This window comes from Hirundo rustica, chromosome 3, assembly GCF_015227805.2.
Source record: "Hirundo rustica isolate bHirRus1 chromosome 3, bHirRus1.pri.v3, whole genome shotgun sequence".
NCBI classification, from domain to species: domain Eukaryota; kingdom Metazoa; phylum Chordata; class Aves; order Passeriformes; family Hirundinidae; genus Hirundo; species Hirundo rustica.
Window position 1 is genome coordinate 41,333,588 of NC_053452.1, and position 20,806 is coordinate 41,354,393.

Below are 20,806 nucleotides of genomic sequence, written 5' to 3' on the forward strand. Positions count from 1 at the left end.
AACGTTTACACAATGGGCGATGCCTCTTAGGGCCAACTGACACGTTTTGTGAGAAACCACAGAAAAATGACGTGTCTAAAACGCATTTAAACCTATCTGATGCTTTAACTTAATCAGGTTCATCGCAAGCCGTGAAAATTTCAGTCAATACAGCCTTTTTAGACAATTCCCTTTTACGCGGCGCTCCCAAAGCACTCCGTAACCATTATCAAACGCCGCAGCGACCGGAGCAGCAGCGGAGCGTCGCTCCCCTGGCTGTGCCGGGAGACGCCGAGGCACCGCGGCGAGCCCGGGGCCGCAGGGCGAGGGGCGGCCTTGACCTGGAGCCCCCCCCGGGCCGTGCGCGCTGACCTCCGCCCGCGGGCAGGGAGGGCCGGGCAGCGGCCACATTCCCGCCCGCCTCAGTGCGGGGAAAGCCACGGCGGGGCCGCGCCGGGATCCGCCCGCAGGGTCTTTGTTCCCGCGGCCGCGGCGGCTCTTTGTTGGTGCCACAGCCCGACCGCGGGCCCCGCGCTAAGGCGGCACCCGAGGCTCCCGCCGCTTCTCCCGCCGGGCCGCGCTGCGCCCGCCGCCGCGCGGGGAGTCCCGCTGCACCTGGCCGCGCCTCGCCCCGCCCCGGCCGCCGCCGGGCCCCGGCCGCCTCGGCACGCCGGCGGGAGCGGGGCAGCGGGAGGGGAACGGGAAGGCGAGAGGCGGAGGGCGCTCTCCGGAGGCGCGCGCCGGCGGAGGCGACGGCCGCCGGGAGCGCGCGCAGGCGCGCACACGCCCGGGAAGGGGAGGAGGAGGGCGGGCGGCCGGGCGGGGGCGCGCACGGCCGGTGTGTAAGGGAGAGAGCGAGGGGAGGGCGATCCCGGGGCGGAGAAAGGCGGCGGCGGCGGCTTCGCTCGGCTCGGGGCAGGCGAGCGACCACAGGCGCTGCCGAGCCGGGAGGTACGGCGGCCGCTGCCGACTCGGGGCATCCTTCCTCTTCCTGCCCGCCCTTCCCCCTTCTCTTTCTCTCCTTCCCCGCTGTCCGCCGGGGCCGATCGCTGTCGGCGGCGCGATCCCGGGGCGTTTCCGCGGCGCCCGAGCCGGCGGCGGCCGCGGGGAGAGCCGATCCCTCCCCTCCCCGGCCGGGACTGAGGGACACCCCGCTCCGTCCGGGGCTCGGCTGAGAGGGCCTGGCCCCGGCCCCGGCTCGGCTCCCCGGCGGCGGCGGCGGGCTCGGCGAGGATGTCGGGCGGCGGCGGCAGCCGGGAGGAGGAGCGGCGCAAACTCGCCGACATCATCAACCACTGGAACGCGAACCGGCTGGACCTGTTCGAGATCAGCGACCCCACCGAGGTGAGCGACCCCGGCGAGGGCCTCCCGCCCGGCCGGCCCGGTGAGACGCCGCGCCCGGGCCAGGCCGGGCCCCGCGGCAGCCGGGCCCCCGCGCCGCCCCCCGGCCCGGCCGGAGGCTCGGGCACGGGCTCCTCTGCGCTGGCCGCGGCTCCGGTTCTCGGTGGGGAGCGAGGGTCGGGCCCCTCGCCGTGCCCGGGTGAAGGCAGGTTGCAGCGGCCGGGAAGAGGAAGGGAGCGAAGGGCCGGAGCCCTCCCCTCCTCCCTGTCTTCCCTCCCGCAGGCACATGCCGGCCTGACCCTGCGGGACAGGCGGCTCCGAGGAAGGGGAGATGGAGGTGGCGAAAGGGGGCGGGCAAGGGCGAGAATACTGGAGCTGCCCCTGTCCCGAGCCCGACACCGGGTACCTCCGTGGGATTTGGTTTGGTTGTTTTTTGTTTTTTTTTTTTTCTTTTTTTTTGTCTGTCTGTGACTTTAACAGTACCTGGTGGGGAATGATTGAGAATCCCGGTACTGAGCACTTTTTTTTTTTTTTTTTTTTTTGTTGCTAGCTTGTTAGTTTCTTTAAAATATTCGTCTTTGTGCAGAAGGCGCCTCTTACAAAGCAACCTGCCGCTTATAGCCCGGCGGCTCTCCGGGCTGCTGGTGCAATCTCCGGAGTGGCTTTCCCAGGGCGTGACGGACGGAGCGCCTCGGCTCTCCGAGCCTGCAGCCTGCCAGCCCGCCGCCTAAAGTAAATACCAGGAGCAGGTTCACAGACCCGAGTTCACATGGTGTACTGGAAAAACACAGCGGGTAATTTCTGCCTAGTGAAGTGGGTGTTTCTGATGGCCGAGAGAGGCTGGGTTTTGTCCCTTTTTAAAAAAAAATAAAAATGTAGTAGTCAAACCACACCCTCCCGCTGCCCCTTGTCATGTTCCCTTTGGCTGGTTCGTGCTGCGCGTCTGGTTTGAAAGCGGCGGGGGGGGGTAGGGGGAGGGCAGGTTACAGCCCTGTTTGTGTGTGACAGCGGGCTCCCTGCTTAGAGGGTGGAGGCTGATCATGTGCGCGTTCCCGGGGAAAAGGAGGAAATTCACACTTGCTCTTGGCCTGGCCCTGGTTGTTTATTAACAGAAGCCTCTGAGAATCACGTTGGCTTGGTCTTGGAGCTGGCTCCTGTTTCTGCACCCAGGTGCTGACTGCTAGCAGAGCCACGAAAAAGTGTTGAAAGCGATTCTAACATTAGGAACTGCAACACCTTCGGGTATTTTCAGTTCTGCTTATTGCAGACAGTTTCTTCAACGCAAAGATGACTGTTTTCTGTGATTATTCCCTACATCTTGCAAGATTTATCATAATTAGAATTCCTTGATTGCATTGCTTAGGTTTTAACAGTGCCATTATTGGTTGATGGTTGCTGGCTCAAAAAAGTGGGATGAAGCCAGTGTCACAAAGCCTTCGTGATTGTGTTTGAGAATATAGCACAGTCTTTTTGGAATTGCAGGTTGAGTGCTAACTGCCTGTGGCTGAACTTTTTGTCTTATGTATTTGTCCATTCCCAGTACATTCTAACTCCAGCCTGTCTTCATGTTTATGAGCAGACTGCGCTCCTGTGGTTTTGTTAGTAAGTAGTTTAACAAATCATACTTTCTTTAGGTCAGCCATGCATATTTATTATCGTAGTTAACTAGAGTTTGCACAAAAGTCACCAGCTTCATTATAGTTATTATTGAAAGAAAAAAATAATTTCCCTTGTATTCACTCCACACTTCCGCAGTTAAGCCTCTGAACTTCTATAGGCGCATACTCACCACTATCAGTGATGACATTTCAGCTGAACTACTGAATGTAAAAAATTAAGTGCATACATAATATCATTGAATGTATGAGCTCGTTAGCCTACTGGTTCTAGAAGGCTGCAGGTGCGTTTACACCAAATTAACAATTTTATAGATAAAGTATGTTTTCCTTCCAGTTACTATGCTTTCGAAGGTGCACATTTATTTTCACTCTTACCCTGAGCTGACACAAATTCGGCAATATTTTCAACCCAGATGATGCTGTGATTCCCATTTGTACTGTTTATCAGCTTAAATGAAAGCCCTTTTACTAGACTGCTTGAGAACTGACAATCCTCTGTTGTTTCCCTGTTTTTCCAGGCTCAGCTTGAACATAAGGCACATCTTGCTTTTTGTAGAGACTGCAGCAAGTGTGGCATCTGGGAAGATGCAGTAACCTGGATATGACTTGTAGCTGTGTGTGCCTGAGCTGGGTCAAACTGAATAATTTTAAACTATCCAGACATAGTTGTTGGCCTGCTGGGTTAACTTTGTAGCCCAAACTGCAGGCTGTTATCCAGGAGCTGCTGGTTGGATCCATCAGTCGAGTTGATGCCTTGTAGTGATTCTTCAGGGATTTCCTCAGTGAAAATAACCTGGTTTAAGTGACTTGTCTTGTAACTTTCCTATGTAAGAGACTAGGATTTTCCAGAGGGGGTTATTCCAGGCTTAATAGTGGGGTTCAGAGAGATTTATATTTTCGGTAAAGCAAAGAAAAAGTGAAATCTAATGTAAATTGACAGGAGTTCTGACATAGATTATGCAGTGACAGTGAAAGGAATTTGCATGTGACCGGCTGATGCACCTTGGTATTAGCTTGAAAGGTCTAATTCTTTGGTGAGATAGAGTTGTTCCAGCTCCATTAGATCATCTTCATTTTACTGCAGTGTGTAAAATGGGACTTTGTTTTGAAGGTCGGGCTGTATTTTGAAGGTAGTTCAGATGTGTGGGGGTTTTTTTAGACAAGTGGTTCATGAAATTAATCTGTTTGAATTCCTGTTCATATTTTATTGAGTAGACTAGTTCTAAGGGATTAGAGATTTACTTGTTTTATATGCCTCTTGTGAGACTTCAGGAACAAATTGTTAAGGTATGTAAGACATTGAAAAGCAGAAGCCTTGGATAGGGTATGTTGAGGACTCTCACTAACTTTTTCTTAACTTCTCTTTGACTCTAATAGTTGATGAAGTCATTCAGAGCTGCTTTACCCCAGCAAAACAGAAATTAAAACTTTCTGTTGCATGCTGAAAGCTGAGTATTCCTCTCTCTGTATCACATGTTAGGAAAGCTGAAGACTTCTTGGGAGTGAGGCTTTCCTATCTTCAGTTGCTTTCACTGAAGTAATTTGTGGACTCATGCTTGAGAGCAAAATGGTAATTTTAAATTTATTAGGTGTTTACCTATTTGAACCATTGTTGCAGCTCTGAGAGATTTGTTAATTTGCATTATTTTACTCTGAAATTTTAAAATTCATTTTATTCAGAAAGTAGCTCAGAGAAGCTCTGTGGCTTGAGAAGCTTATAAAGCAAAGTTCTAAACAATAAACCAAAACTGCATTTACTAGCTGAAGTTTATATGATAATGTTTCAGGAGTGCTGCTAGGTACAGACCTTTACTAAAGATGTCTGTAACACTGGTCATCATTTCAACTTGATGAAACTTTTCTGAAGGGTGAATCATGTTTTTGTTTGTGGATAAATTAACAGATTCAAAATGAAGCAAAAATGTTAACCCTTTTCTTCAGTTGTTTTCCCTTGCCCTTGTTCCAAGTATTACCAAATTTTGTGGATTTTTTTTTTTTTTTTTTTTTTGGTCAGGCATTGAAACGCAGTAAAGAGACTTAGAAAAGACTTAGACCTTTTGCAGTAGGAGATGAAATGATGATTTGATCTTGGTTTAAGTCTTGGGTGCTTACAGCACCTAAAGTTTTCAGAAAGGAGTGAGTTTGAATGAATGATTTTGTAATAAGAACACAGTTGTTTGGAAACTTGTAGATGGGAAATGATTTGCATTTATCCAATTTAGCTTTTTTTACCTCCTCCTTTAATAAAGATGCTAACTGGAGTTGATTGTAACATGGATGTTTTGGGTGAGAGGAAGGAATGGAGGGGTACTGTAGGCTGTGCATTTATCACTGTTTGAATGCATCTAATAAGATGCTGTGCCTAAACTAGGTGTTAGAATTACTGTTGATGATAAAATAAGATTTCATCTTTAATGTGTGCTTTCATAGCTGTATATGAGGTAGAGAAGTGTCGTGTTTTTTCGAAACATGGTTTGTGGGCTAGGAATATGAATTGCATTTAATTCTTTTGAGACACTTTTTTAGAACAAGTGGAATTTTTTTATAACAATTGCCCAAGGGCTGAGGGATTGTTGTCAGAAGCATTGATCTGTTGTAGTTTTGTTTTCTGATGGAGAATGTTGTTCTAGACTAATGTGCAGCTGTGTTAGCAAAAGTCTAATCAAAAAACTTAGAGAAATAATATGCTTTGCATTAAGTAATAACTCCTGAGAGTTTGACTTTTAAATGGCCATCATTTAAAAAAAGAGAAGGAATTTCAAAAATCTTCATGGCTATATGATAATTTTTTGTCTGAGAAATCTCATGTAATCTTAGCAACAAGGTATTAGAAATAACCCTTCAGAATGTGGGTGGGGCTTTTTTTTCCGTGTTGCTTTGTTTTGGCTTTTTTTAATATTGACTTCCCATGTGTTGCGTTACATATGTTTGGTCTATTCAGTATGTTTTATATTGTTTTCTTTGGCTTTAAATACAAGTAAGCAATCTATCAACAGAAAGTGTTGCACAGTACGATCTATGGCAGGATATTTTAGGGCTGATAGAACTTTTGTCTTCACTTTTTGGGTTCAGATCTGATTCTGGTTCATTAAGTGTCACAGGGAAGACTGGTATATGACATAAGCTTGTAGCCTTTTAATGGTACTTATGCAAGCTTGTTATTTAAAACTAGTTAAAGCAACAAGAAATGGGAAGTTTAGGTTTTAACCCCCCTGCTGTTTATCTGCATGGTTGCTCACTCACCCTTAAAAAGATCTCACCCTTTTAAAAATCTGGCTCTGAGGCTTTTTTAAGACCTGTTTTTAAAATTGGTAACCTATTGTGTTATGGGTGATGCTAGTAATGGAAATGCAAGTCTGGAGCTAAGGAAACACCATCTAAATGGTAGAAATGCTCGTGCCATCTCCACTAGTTCGATTTTACCTCTTTTCAGCAGTTTTAGCAAGTGCTACTCTTGTACTGAATAGATGTAAGGAAGCTGGTATTCTGTCTGAAACTACTGTCCTTTTAAGTTTCCCAAACCTATGGTATGGAAAGTAAACTCGCTTTGCAACAAATGTTTAAACTAATATTTAGTCAGTCTGGAAAAGTGATTAGAATCCTGAGGACTGATGCCTGTGCTTTTTAGTGAACAGGATATTTTTCAATAATTGCTGTCACTAAGCAGGCACAGTTCAAGAGGAGATAAAAACACTGAGGCATTAGTTAGAGGTTCAGGATTACTAATTGCACTTTACTGAGTCTGTTGAGCTCTAGTTCTGCATTAAAATGGTTGAAGAAAAGAAGCCAGGGATGGAAGCCTGCTCATGTGCATCAAAAGGAGTATTTGGAGACCAGTTTTCCTTTAACTGAGTCAAAGTGAATAGTCATTACAAATAAAGTTTTAGTGCTCTCTAGACAATCTCAATTATGAGTTTGAATTAAGATATTGACTACAGTCTACACACAACATAATGTAATGAAAATAATTCTAGGAAGAAGTTTTAGCCTTTGCTTTTAATATTCCTTACATAAGTTATTTCTTGAGCTAGTGGCTAATTAGGTCCATACAATTCAGACATACTGGCTTTAAGAATTCGCTCCTAATGTGTGAATCTGTTCCCTGCCTAAATTGCCATTGACAAGCATTACTTTTCAGCTGAAAACCCTCCTAGTCCTCTAGACATGTAAGGGATTTGCTTTGTTTGTGAGAGTGCGTTTTTTCTGTCAAAACCATTTCTCTTTCAGAGAGGCTAAACCAAGATGAATGGAACACACTTTTATGATTTTTGAGGGAAACCTAGCTTTATAATTAATGAGATTCTGCTCTTGTGTCTAGATACTTTTGTCATCTAAGGGGGGTAACAAAAACTAAAACTTAGCTGGAAAGTGATAAAAGTTGAAATGAACTGGTGTTTGTGGTAAGGCTATAGAAGCCACTCTTGTGTTTATCTTTGTGTCAATATCTGTTGGAGTAGTTGCTTTGTTTAGATGAAGGGAAATAAATTGTACCTGTGCAAAATTTAGAACGTGCATGAAGAAAATAACTCCTTGTTTTGACCAATGGTTCTGAAGAAGGTGCAATTGAGAATTACAGTGTGCATTAATTGAAACTGTAATTGTTGTGATTACTAAACTAAATGTTGTGATAAACGTAAGAAAAGTCTAATTTAGCAGATATTACAAATAAGTGATGGAGTGTTTCTCTGTCTTTCAAAGTGAACTTCATGCTAATGGAAGCCTCTTCTGAAGTGTATTTGAGTAAAACACTCTTTTGATTTTTTCAAGGTTTTTGGCTAGGAAGAATACATACAGAATAGAAATTGAGTGATGCTCATTTCATCTTGTGAAAAGGCTAAAGCCTGTTAATTTCTGCTGTTAAGGTTGTTAGGTAGATAAACCAAAGAGGTAGTTGATGGTTGTTCTGTATGGTGTTCATGACTTGGCTCATAATTGTTGTTGAGCATATTGCAGAGATTCCCCCTTCCCCTCAGGTCTTTAATTGCAAGTAAAAATTACTGCTTTTCTGTAACTGTCCCTGTCTGGAAGCTTGATAATCTAGGATGAAAACTTGAGTCAGCAGAGATGAAACTCTGTAGTAGTTCAAACCTAGCAGCAGCAGTCAAATTATCTCCCTGGGCTGTATTGTGCCTAGTGAGCTTTTGCATAATGAAGATGTATAACGTAAAAACTTTTTTCAGTATGGGATAAGTTTTCCACGTGATTGGTTGTCTTCAGTAATAGAACTGCAGTTCTGCCTTTCACTACTGTCTAGTTTGGTTTTCTGGTAAGACTAAAAACATCTGCTTTGACAGAAGTCCATTGTTCATTACTTTTTGTTTTTCAGCAGTCACCTATTTTTCTCATACCTCCTTATTCTGTGAGACTGATGTTTTCTCATGTTAGGTGCATGTAACTTGGTAAAACCATTTTGTGTAATGCTTCAGTCTAATGGTCATCTCCTTGTGTTATGGGCATTGCCCTCAAGGTTATCAACTGATTGTTATATATTTAATTACACTTTCTAGATCTGCCTTCTTGCCTTTTGTGCTTACCTGTAAGTTAGACAGCTCCTCTTCAGATCATCTTCCAGCACAGATACTCTTACTAGGGAGCCATTCCTCTGATTCTTGTTCATTCTTGTTTTCTATGAAGACACCTTCTGTCTAGATACTGCTTGCTTCATTTCTCTATGTGCTGTGCTCTTTATTGCCCTGGTCTGTCTTGCAGAATTTTGTTTTCATTACTTTGGGAAATTTCTTTAGAGTTTGAATCCTGGAAGAACTGGAAAAAATCCTGTACTAGGGTTGTCATCTAGAAGATCAGTATAGGATGTTAGTTTTAAGTGCAAATTTGCGCTTAAATGTAAATTTTACTTCATTACATGTATTTGTAATTTGTCTTTGAATTTAATCATATTAATAGAAGAATCTGTTAGGGTTTTATTGTGCTGATGAAATTGTGTACGTTCCTGTAAGTTTGTTCATGTCACCTCTTTCAGTGAAGAGCAGAAATTACACATCATCAGTTTTGAAAGTTTTAAGCTTTTGTTAAGTGGTGCTTTGTATATCTTAAGGATATTTATAAATGGATTTCTAATTTGACTTATGTATTCCAAGAGTATAAAACAGATTTAACTTTAAAAAAATAACAGTTACTATAGTGATTCTTTTCAAGGACATTAGAAAACCGGCTGGTTTGTTACGGAACTGGAAATTGAGTGTTTGGCTATGACTCCTAATGCCAGGTCAACTCTTGGGTAAATATTTTGGAATGGGTTTTATGCACTACGGTACTAGTTGCTATAGAGTGATGGCAAACTGAAACAATGGCTGCAGGGTGGGGTTTTTTTATTTGGTCAGTGTTTTTCTTACTACTTTGATAATTTGCGCTCTTGTAACTAGAACTCAGGAATATGAAAGCTCTCACAAAAATTCACTACCTAGTAATAGATGATAGTTTCTTGATGATCTGGTTTAAGGCTTCCCCTTGGTGAATCATATCCCAGGGCATGGCTCAATATCTGGCTCTACCGTGTGGTTGGAGCACCTTTTACAGTGAGAAAAAGTGAAAAAGAATGAGTTGTCTGGCAACAGTATTCATTTGGCCAACAAAGTATGTTGCTCAGAGCAGTGTCTGTGAACTAAGATTTCAGTGCATGGACTTTTCAAGTGCTCCATGGTGTGTTTAGTAGAGCTTTCTCTTTGTTAGATGACTTGTCAGTCCGCCCTCCTCTATTTTCTTAGAGGCAAGGTACACAATTTGATGTCAGTGTCATGCTTTTACATATATTTACATTTTGTTTTTATATATGTTGTATTGCTTACAAAACCCAGTGGAAGATCAGAATCTCACGTCTTAATGAAAAATAGGGGCTGTTGGATAGCCTGTGATTGGGCAAGAGTTCAAAGGACAAAGAAACCCTTCCCCAATATCTAAAACAAGAAAAGGTCTCATTCCCTCTACCCTCTGGAAGGTGCTCTGCTTTGAGCAGTACATAAGCTTGAAATTGAAAAGGACCCTTTAAACATTTTGTTATCATTCTCAATTTTAGTAAAAAACAATTATGTCTTGTTCTTAATTTAAAAAACATGGGGACAGTGTTGTCTGTGATACAATGTCCTCCTAGATGGGAAAATGTCCATGTGGAAACAAACAAAATGGAACCAGGTTGTGTTTCGGAAAGCTTCACATTGCTAAAGTGGTTTTCATAATATCACTTCTTTCACATGGAGAAATCTGGTTTGCATTCACCTTCCATGTACAGTTTGATATTTTCTGCGTTCGGATCATATCCAAGCATTGCATACTTCTGGTAGAATGCTGCACATTTTACTGGGAAACATGGTAAGTTGTTTCCACTTAAAGTGATAGCCTTACTGAATATGACTGCTACTGACTTTCAGTGGAGACAGAATGAAAGTTTTAAGAAAGTTTCTTTAGCACTCACTGCATGTGTTCTGGCTGTTGAAAGATTGGGATGGTTTCTTTTCATATCTGGAAAAGGAAAATAATCTGAAAATTGTGATGGAAAGACAGTGTTTACATATGAAAAAAACATTGCTCAGTCCTGCTAATTGATTTTGTTGGATTTGCCTGTTTGGTCTAGTGTATAGTGGAGAAGGTCAAAACTGGAATTCCTTAAGATTGCTGCGTTTCGTGTTCTAATTCTTTAGCTTTTTGAAGCCTTAAAAAAAAAAAGAAAAAAAAGCCAAACAACTGTTTCCTTCTTTAAAAATCAGTGAAATGCTCTAACAAGGCCCCTCTTTGTTTTGTGTGAGATGTATTGTAATACTTTTGATAAAGTCTCCAGCAATACTGAAACTGTATCTAGTATTTCATGAGAGTTGTTCTTGTTGCCATAGCGCAGCAAAGACTATTTCAATAAATTCACTTGTTATGCCTATAGCAAAGTGTTTTCAGATAGATAAGGATTGATATGTAGACCAAAAAAAAAAAAAAAAAAGAGAGAGAACTATGAAGTGATTTTATGTACTGACTGCTGGTATAGTCACCAGAGCCATCTATAAGCATCCAAAGACCTAACCAGCCCAAAGTGGTGACATTGCAGTTCTGGGAAGATTTCAGTAAATGAGCTGGGTTTGCAGTCTGTCTCAGGTGTTCTAGCCATTTAACAGGAAAAAAAAAGAAAAGTGAATGAAGAGAGGATTTGGCTCTCTCCTGGAGCCTTTGTCAGGATTTACAGTAAAGCATCTAGGTTTTTTATTGCCTTCTGATTTCTGCCTGCCTGTAGCTTTTGACTGAAAGTGACCTGCAAGGTAGGATCTGTGATGAAATTACTGTGTTGGAATGAGTGTTGGAATTTTACAGTATTCAAAATTCTGGTAGAATTTTCTGAAGCAATAATCACCAGTATCTCCTAACATTCTTATACTGGCTCAGTATCTTGAATATTAGAAGCTTTGAAGGAGTTACTAATTCTTATTGTTGAAAATAAATTTTTTGCAGTCTACTACAAGCTCTAGAATGCTTTTGTTTCACTATGTGCTTTCTCACCTGCGTTAAGTTTAAGCTTGAACTCAAAAGATTGGTGCATCAAATTTTTGAGAGATTAGTCGAATTTGAAAACTTTGCCTTCTCAAAGTAGAAGAGCATCATACAGAGTAGTGTTATTTTGAGTGATAAGGGTCAAGTGGCAGCACAAAAATTGGTAGCATTGTACCAATGTGAGACAGTTATGTACTGAAGTACAAGTGTTCTACAATGTTCTGATGCTGGTGGTTTGTAAAAACCTTATGAAACTCAGCACTTAGTTAAAATGCCTGTCTTATCTTCAGTGTTCCACATTTGTCTTCAGGTTTTTGAACATTCTTGTGTGTATGGATGCTCAGAAATATCCATGTGTATAATTATGAATGCACTGATCTGGTTTTCTCAGTAAACCTACCTGTGTTGTGACCTTTTCTCCCTCATTTCCTCCCACATGCACTCCGCTCCAAAAATCTCACATCCACAGCCTTAAACCAGACACTCCAATCCTCTGCTTTCAGGGAAAAATGCCAATTAGAGCAATCTTCAAATGTGTTCATCCTGCTACACTGGCTTCAGAGAGCAGCCTTATGATTATCTGCCTCTGTCAGAAGCCTCCCGTGAGGTTACAGATCAGCCATTAAATCCTCTACACCTGCCATATGGACTTTGTAGTTTGGAGTGGCCTTGCAGTTGGACCTGTTTATAACCAGCTAGTCTGTGTGCTGATGGAGGTTCTGGCACCTGGATTTTCTTCTAAGGTAGTGCTTTTTGCTTGCATACTGTTATAACCATAGATACTTTCCCCTTATTTTGGAGAGGATTCTTTTTAATAGGCATTTGGCTTGTGTCATCTCTTCTGGGTATTTGCTAGGTAGAGACAGACTGAGTTTCCTGGATTAACCCTATACCGAATTCCTTAGCTGCTGAGAAGGAAATCTTGCACCAAGGGGAAAAAATCCTTCCTAACCACCTCAGAGGTAGTAAGGATGGTACTCAGAGCATGTAGAGCTTAATTTATCTAAATCCTGAGGATAAGCAGGATGTTTCTTTATGTTGCAAAAGGGTCAGGACAGTTTTCTCTGATCCTTGATAGACATGCCTTTTCCTAGTGTCAGCTAGGAAATGACCACTGTCAGCTATCTCCTTCTGTGGCAATATCATGATGTTATCAGTAGTAGTAGAAACCTGCAAGCAGAGTGAGATACCAACGTATTTCTGATAGCTTTATATCCTTATTTATGAAGTAAAATGTTGAATAGCCGTGTTCTTTGTCGTGGCTGATGTATGTGTGAGTAATCTGAAGCTATTTCCACCTCAGCAGCTGTAAAAGAGGATGAACGCTTTTAACAGGTACACACACACTGCGTTCTGCAGCCACTTCTTCATCCACCTCTCAGCACTTCTGAGGCACAGAAAGGAAGTGGACAGTGTTGACCCTCTTCCTGCCATTACTGCCATCTGATTGTTGTCATGGGGTTCTGTCTTCTGCCACGCAGAACTGCCCATCTTTGATTCTCTTCCAGCTCTGTGGTGTTGATGATACTGACTTTTACAGCAACCACAAGTACATGGTAGCAGTTAAATTTGTATGCTGCTTTTTGCTATGGCTTTCAGGAGCTTTGGCCAACCCTTTCTCTGCCCTATTCTCCACCCCCGATGTCTGTCTGACTTAAACGTCATTAAAGGTTGACAACATTTTAAAATTGGTGCTTAGTGAATTTCAAAAATTTCTTTCTATATTTGCATACATGCAATCTAGGTAAAATGGAAAAAAAACCCCAAACTTCAGCAAGTTTTGGTTTTGCTAAAGCTTGCTGCATTTGTTTTTGGGAGAAGCTGCTTACTTGCTATATGCGAGGACACTTTTTTTTTTAATTACTGCGCTTTCCTGTTTGTATATGCTAGTACAAAATAATGTCTGACTTTCTTTACCTTGATTATCTATCTAAACCAGTTTTGTAGGTAGAACGTTTATGATACATTTTGTTCATGTAATGAGCAATTTTGAGTCTAATTCTTGAAAGTGGGCAATGGTCATTCAAATATGTTTGGAAGTGAGTTAGATTACTTGATTTTGTTTATTCCACCCCCCCCCCCCCCCCCCAAACACACACACCTTAGAGTGCTTCTCTGAGTTGTTGCTATTAGCAAAGTTGAGGGTTGGGACTAGATGATCTTTTAAGGGATCTTTTAAGGTCCCTTGCAACTCAAGCCATTCTGTGATTCTAAGATTATGTTTATTTAGATCATGCTTAGCTTGTACTTGTGACTAGCTGTATCATCTTAAAACTGTCTTGGTTTGTATAACAGATATCTAACATTCTCACTTTGTTATAATGTTTCTAGGATAGTGGAACGGGAAAAGTGATGCAGATACATGAAGTAATGTGTTGAAAACTGTTGTAAATTTAGTTACTACAGAGCCAGAAAGAGAAGCCAGATTTTTATAAATGTATGCAATTCTCCAGGTTATTCTAATTTGAGATTTCACCTCATAAAACATAGGGGGAGAGAGTTAATCTGCTTTAAGAGTGTCATCTACCAGCACCATCTCTGGTTTAAATCTTAGATGAGTTGTTTGGGATAGCAGAGAATGCCCCTTTCCTCTACTGGGGAGCTGCATACAGTAGGAAAAGTGTTATGGATCTTCCTAGAAAACTTGAAGAATTTTCGTATTTGGGATTTTGTTTGTTTGTTTCAGAAATACTTCTGTATCAAATGTACATGAGACTGATTCATCAGATTTGGAACTTAAGTTACCTCTTTACTGAAATGAAGCAAACTGCTAAGGAGTTGGAATGGATTTTAAGGATCACTTGGTTACTGCCCCATCTCTGTGGGCAGGGACACCTCCAGGCAGACCAGGTTGCTCAAGGGCTTATCCAGTCTGGCCCTGAACACTGTCAGGGTCGGGACATCCACAACCTCCCTTGGAAACCTGTTCCAATGTCTCACCACCCTCGCAATAAAGAACTTCTTCTTAATATCTCATCTTTTCCCACTTTCAGTTTGTACCTATTATCCTTCTTCCGTCACTGGAGTTCCTGACAGACTCCTTTTCCAGCTTCCCTGTAGGGCCCCTTCAGATATTGGAAAGCTGCTTGAGGTTTCTGTACAACCTTCTCTTTCAGGCTGAAGAACCTAGGCTGAATAGCCCTAGCTTTTTCCCCAATAATTCCCTTTTTCTACATGTTTAACTGTCTGGTATTCTAACATCTTGTAAGCTGTTAATTAAGGCAAGCATGTATGTTTTATTAAGATTTTTGAAGTGAATACTGAATACAGAGAAATTCAAAATCCCCAAATGCTTTGCAATAATAATTAAAAAATGAAATATTTTTGAATGAGTTACTCTAAGTACCTAATCCTAAGGAAGGCTTGTGTCTCTGTGGAGAGTAGTAAAAAAATGCACTGTACAAATTATATGGTGTTAACTAAGTATATAAAATGTGCATGTGTTTTTGTTTGTGATTTGAGTTTTTGTTTCTTTTTTTTTTATTATTTTTATACAAATGAAATATATTTATTGGAATAAGTCTGGAAAAGTTTACTGTCCTCAGTAGTAGAGAGATACACATGCTGAGTAGTCAGCATGCGTACTACACTGGGAGACATTACTGCTTGTTAATTAAAAGGTAAAGAAGCTAGAGACTCCTTAGATTTTTAAATTCCTTTCCACTGCTGCATGCTGGTATCTTTGCTTCCTGACAGAATTTTTGGTTTGGGTCATCTTCTCATATTCTTGTGTCATCCTCCGTCACTAATGAGAGGATAGACCTCCTTGGTGTAACTTTTCAGCTGTGTTAATTCTGATTAGCTACAGAGATTGTTTGGCTAATACCAGCAGTTAGTTAAAGCCTAAATTGTTTCACCGTGAGTCAGTGTATACTTGAAATCTTGTACAGTAGTATCATTTATGCCTTCATTAACTATGTTTTAATATCTGAGTAAGCCAGACCAAGTTGGTGAATGCTTTTGTAATCTGAGCCTGTTTAAACTCGAAATAGTCCTGTTCACATTAATCATCTGCGTTAATGTTTGTATTGTAACTTGTCCTTGCTATGTGTGCTACTCAAATGACAGTCCCTTGATAAGGATAAAATTAAGAGTATTTGATAGAACTGTGTTTTAGAGCAAGAAAATGCCTGAAAGTAAGCAACCATTTAATTTTCTGATACTTTCTTGCAATGTGAAGATGACAAATGAAAGGTGGGAAGTTAAGTGAAGTTAACTAAACATACAAACCGTGTCACTGGCTGCAAAACTAACTACAGAGCAGAAGTGCAGGACTTGTTGAAAGTGAGAGTTCATGCACAGTGCCCTGGCAAACACATTTTTCTGGCAACTCCTTATTAACAGAGCTGTAGAGACCAGTTTCATTAACCAGTGCTACATGATAAAACCCGTAGTTTGTTCTCTTCTAGAAGAAATCTGTAAAACAGAGCTGGTAGCACTTTTTAAAATGTAGCTCTTTGGTAACCAAATGTGCTATTTGAAGGTGAAATGAGCATTTTCATGAGTAGACTCCCCTGAGCAAAGTTACTTTCCTGACTTGGGAAATACCTCTCACTTTCTTATTCTATATTAAAAAAGAGTATATAATAATATTCTATACAAATAAAAATGGTATATTTTCATATGTCTGAGGCATGTTACAAAAAACTTCAGTTGCAAGTATAAAATTGCAGTATAAAATTTACTTCAATATATTTGAAGAATTAGATCGTATTTTCACAATGAAAAGCATTTCAAGCATTTTTTTCGTAATGCTGAGGTGTATTCCAGAGGATTGGAATTTAAATAGTGAATAAATTTTACTCAAGCAAAAAAAAGATTGCATTGCTTTAAAAAAAATGCATCTGATCTGGGCTTGATTATTGTCAAAATCTACTCATTGAGATAACTTTCTTCTTGAAACAAGCATGAAAATTTTCAGTGCTTATTTTTGTAAACCTTACTGATGATGAAGTCACGTGGGACAGGGAATAATGGCACGTCTAAGTTCAGTAGTTCCTGGTGATAACTTAAAAATGAATGTATACTGGAATGAACATTTCTGACTTTGATGTTCCAAATGAATCCATCTAAGTTTATTAGTATGGATCTGTCCAAAGAGAACAGCTTACAAAATGGACACCTACATCCTTAGAGAGAAAATTATGCTTTCTCTTCTTTGTCATTCAGAAGATTGTCAGAAAAATTTGGCTTTGGGGAAAAGATGTTGTATTTGCTGGCCTTGAACTCTTCCAAGGATGGGGCACCCACCACCTTGCTGGGCAACCTCACAGTAAAGAATTTCTTCATAATAACTAATAAATATAAATCTACTCTTTTTCAGTTTAAAACCATTCCCCTTAGTCCTGTCCAGTACATGCCCTTGTAAAAAGTCCTTCTTCATGTTTCTTATAGCCCTCTTTAGGTACTGTAAGGTTGATATAAAAATGCTTCCCTAAAGTCTTCAGTTCTCCAGGCTGAACAATCCCAGTGTCTCAGCTGTTGCCATAGGAGGGGTGCTCCACCCCTCTGGTAATTCCTCTCTTGATCTCTCTTCTATCTTGGTCAACCCCACTTTCCTTTCGTTCATGCTTTCTGAGTTTGTTTTCTTCTGATGTTCTGTTGCTTTATGGTGTTCTCAAAATCAAGCTGTTTGCTGTGATTAGCTTGTGATTATTAATATTATTATTATTAATAATAATATTTACAGCCACTCCTTCCTTCCTGTGCCCCACATAATCTATAGCAACCATAGGATAGCAAAAAATACTTATCGATGGTAGTGAATCACTTCCCTTGTTCCACTCAGATGCTTGTCTGAAGCTTCAGCACTGAACTGCTTTCAGAAGTAACATGTAGAACCTGTGGAAATCTCACTGGCTTGAGGATGTAGGGGGGCTGGGGAATATTGATTTTTTTTTTTTTTTTTTTTTTTAAACCCACTTCTGCTGAGCTTTTCCCTTAAATTTCTATTTCTCTTGAGTTTTCTCATCTTTCATTGTTTTTTGGTAATATAATCTTTCTTGAAGAATGAACTTTGGTGTTAAAAGAATTATTATTTCAGGTGTACAGTTCATTTTATCTGTATTAAAAGTGAAATCATTATGCAATTCACTAACTACAAAAGTGCTCTGCACAAGAAAACTTCTCAGATGCCAGTGAATAGTCAAGTAGTGGAACGGGTTGCACAGGCAGGTTGTGCAGTTCTGTCCGTGGAGATTTTTAAGAGCAGGCTGGATAAAGCTGCAAAAGAGCCTGATAGGACCTCAGAGATGACCTTTCTTTCACCAGGAGGTTGGATTGGAAACTCCTGAGGTTCCTTTCTCCCTGTATTATCCTATAATATTGGTTCCATGGTGTATATACCCATTCCAGTTTATTTCCAATTGTGATGGATTGCATTGTATTGTTAATGACTCTTATGTGTAGTAGAAACACTTACACAGGCTTTACTGTCTCTAATGTCTGTCAGTTGGGCTTGTACCTGAGGAGAAATATACAAGTGCTATGCTCACTTAAACTACTTTATTTAGCTTTTTTCATCCCTTCACTTGTCATGGCCCTTCTTAAGACACATGTTGGGACATCTCGGTATAGGGAACTCTCCTGTTGGTTGGAGGTCATCATGTCTAAATTATGGCTGCCTGGCTGCTGTAACAGTGTTTTCTGTAGCTGAACAGTCTTGGAAAATTAGCCAGTCCTCCACAGATTTTTAAATGTGATTCTAGCACACTTTGATTAGGAGTAGACCTCAGGAAATTTTTTGTCCAACCTACTGCTTGAAGCAAGGTCAGTCTTGATGCCCTGAGGGCTTTTCTAATAAGGTGTTGAAAACCCCCTTAGGACCAGTAACTCTGGGCACCCTCCTTCACTGGTTTGACTGTCCTGATGGTGAAAAAGGTTTTCTGTATAGTCAGGTTAAAGGCCGCTTTTGTTTCAGTGTTTCTTGTCCTCCCACCATGACCTGTGCATCACTGCTACATTGACTTCTTGGCCTCTTTGCAGATCCTGTGAGCTGTCTGTGGGTCTCGCCGCAGCCAGCTCTCTTCTCCAGAAGCAGGAAACCCAGTTCCTTCTCTCTCACCTCCTGGTCATTCTATAGCTCTCTGCTGAGCTTCAGTTTATTTCTGTCCTTCTTGTACTGACAGCCCAGAACCAGAGTGATGGGTAGAGCAGGACAATTGTTTTACTTGACCTAAAGCTTGTATTACTCCTGTTAATGCAATTAAGCATGATGACTTTGCTGTGAGGGCCTTCATCTGAATCATCTTCAGCCTGCTGTCCGCCAAGACCCTCAGGTTTTCTTTAGCAGAGCTTCTTCCAGCCAGTCTTCTCTTAAGCCTGTGTTGTTGCAAGACATTTTACCTTTCAGTGTCGGGACTTTCCTTTTGTCCTTATTGAATTGTTGAACTGAAAAGCTGATCAAAACCTCAAGCAAAAAAGCAAAACAAAAAAAACCCCACCTAAACCCCCACCTTGAAGAATTTCCTTTGAAAAAAACACTTAGGCATATACTTGAAAGCTTTGGATATTGAAATGCTTAGATTCTTCTTGAAGTTGAGCACAGCATTCTCCTACCCATCCTACACAATCTCAGGACTGAAAATACTTTAATGTTTCAGGATCCCTTTATGTATCCTTTGACTTAAGTAAACTATGTTCTGTCAATGTATTCTGTGAGACAGATTGCCCAGGGGAGATAGGGTGAGGTCCTAGTGCTGCAGGACAGGAAGTGTTGGTAAGTTCTGTAAAATGCAGTTTTGCTCCCATTTTCTGTTCCTGTGCTTCTTCCTTCTCTAGATCACACACCTGTATTGGTTACTGGAATAGATAGTTGCAGTGAATGAGCTGTGCTGGATTATTTTTGTTGATATGTGTTTATTGGGAATAAAGGTTTGCTTTCATTCCTGATTATGGTTAGTGTATAAAACTGTATTTGTACAGTATGGTGTGTTGACTAGTTCAATTATTCATACTCAACCTCATGTTCTTTAATTTGAATTCTTCTATTGTGATACGGGTCTCTGTGTGATGCTGAAAAATAGGCTATGCTGATAGTGTACCATTTTTGATGGAAGAAATGCTGAAGTACTTGTTTGAAAGTAGACTATAATCTTGTCTGGCCACAGATGTTTGTAGCTGCACTGTTACTTCAGTGGAGCATTTTTATTGTTAAAATTTAAGTTGCTAGTTTGAAACTTGAATAGCATTAATCTGTTAATTCTGCAAATGTTCTTAGGCCAGTATTAATATAACTGGAATTTTAAACTGAAATAAACCAAATAAGAAAAACCTTAGAAACTTAGCATTAAATTGTATGTGTTGATATTAATTTTAAAGAGGCTTTAAGTCACCTTTTCTGCATGTTATGTTTGAATCTATTTTGATGCAAATTTGCTAGCCATTCTTAAGTAGCTGAACTACTACTTTAGCTCTTAATCCCTAAGTCCAGATGCATGTTCTAGGATTTCCTTCCAAAAAAACAAGGTTAAAAAGGTTTATTGTGCACCCTGGGAGTCATTAGATCAGGACTGGTTTACCCCAGAAGTTCAGAGATCGGAATTGTATTTCCTCAAGAAAAATATCCTTCTGATAGTCTCCTTTCGTAAGTGGAATCTGTTCAGCTGAGGACAGTCATAGCAGTGAGTGGGGGGAGACTGTCTCGGTTATGACAACACGAAGTCTTAATGCTGTCTGAACTCTGGAGGGGATCCCCTGAGTTGTGTTCTGTAAGATCTGTAATCATCTGCTTCCCTCAGTTTTAGGAATGAAGCTGCTGCCTAGACTAAGCAAAGTACAGATACAGAAACGCATGGTTTATTTTTAAGTTCATTATTCCAGACTAGGGTGGATAGGAAGGGTGAGGGAGAAAGCAGTAATGTGAAGGATGCCTATGTGATGATTAAGTATTCGGCTTCTCAGTTGTCTTTTTGTTGTTCCTATCTCCTCCCAACTTCACACACCCAGTCTTGTAACTGATGATCTGACTGACCTGCCCTCTGAAACTTCCTCACTCTTCTGTAAGCAGGCAGTGGCAGGCCTTTGTGAAACAAAGAGCAAGGCACTACAAAATGAGGGGGCAGTATTAGCTTGGTTGCTAACCTACCAGACTAGATTTGTTCTGATGCTAAAATGAGAAGTGAGCAAGTGATTCTTGACTACTTCAGATTTGGAGCGCTTAATCAACTGAATCAATCCCATACTTGCCTTTCAACCCCTCATCATGTCTAAAAGTGAAGCCAGATTTCTGCATTACCTTATATTGCAGCAAAATGGTAATGTGTCTTATAATTTTAAAGAAGTAATGACATATTAGTGTTTATGACTGAGAAAAAGAGCAGCCTTGCTACTGTTTGAGAATCATCATTTTTCATAAAACGTGAGTAGTCTTGCATAGAACA

At 41.0% G+C, this 20,806-nt stretch overlaps 1 protein-coding gene across 24 annotated transcripts in view; it reads left to right on the forward strand.

Annotated features, from left to right (window-relative positions):
• Positions 1-865: 865 nt before the first annotated feature.
• Positions 866-20,806, forward strand: part of AFDN (afadin, adherens junction formation factor) — a 116,671-nt gene continuing 96,730 nt past the window's right edge. For 16 of the 24 annotated variants that reach the window (XR_005700179.2, XR_005700183.2, XR_005700184.2 and 13 more), the window contains exon 1: positions 866-1,323. Coding sequence is in view for 13 of the 24 variants with exons in the window: in XM_040059965.2 (XP_039915899.1) it covers positions 1,213-1,323 (111 nt within the window). In the remaining 11 variants the exon portion in view is untranslated. The remainder of the gene's footprint in view (positions 1,324-20,806) is intronic. The other 8 variants (XR_005700180.2, XR_005700187.2, XR_005700188.2 and 5 more) reach the window with 1 other exon arrangement.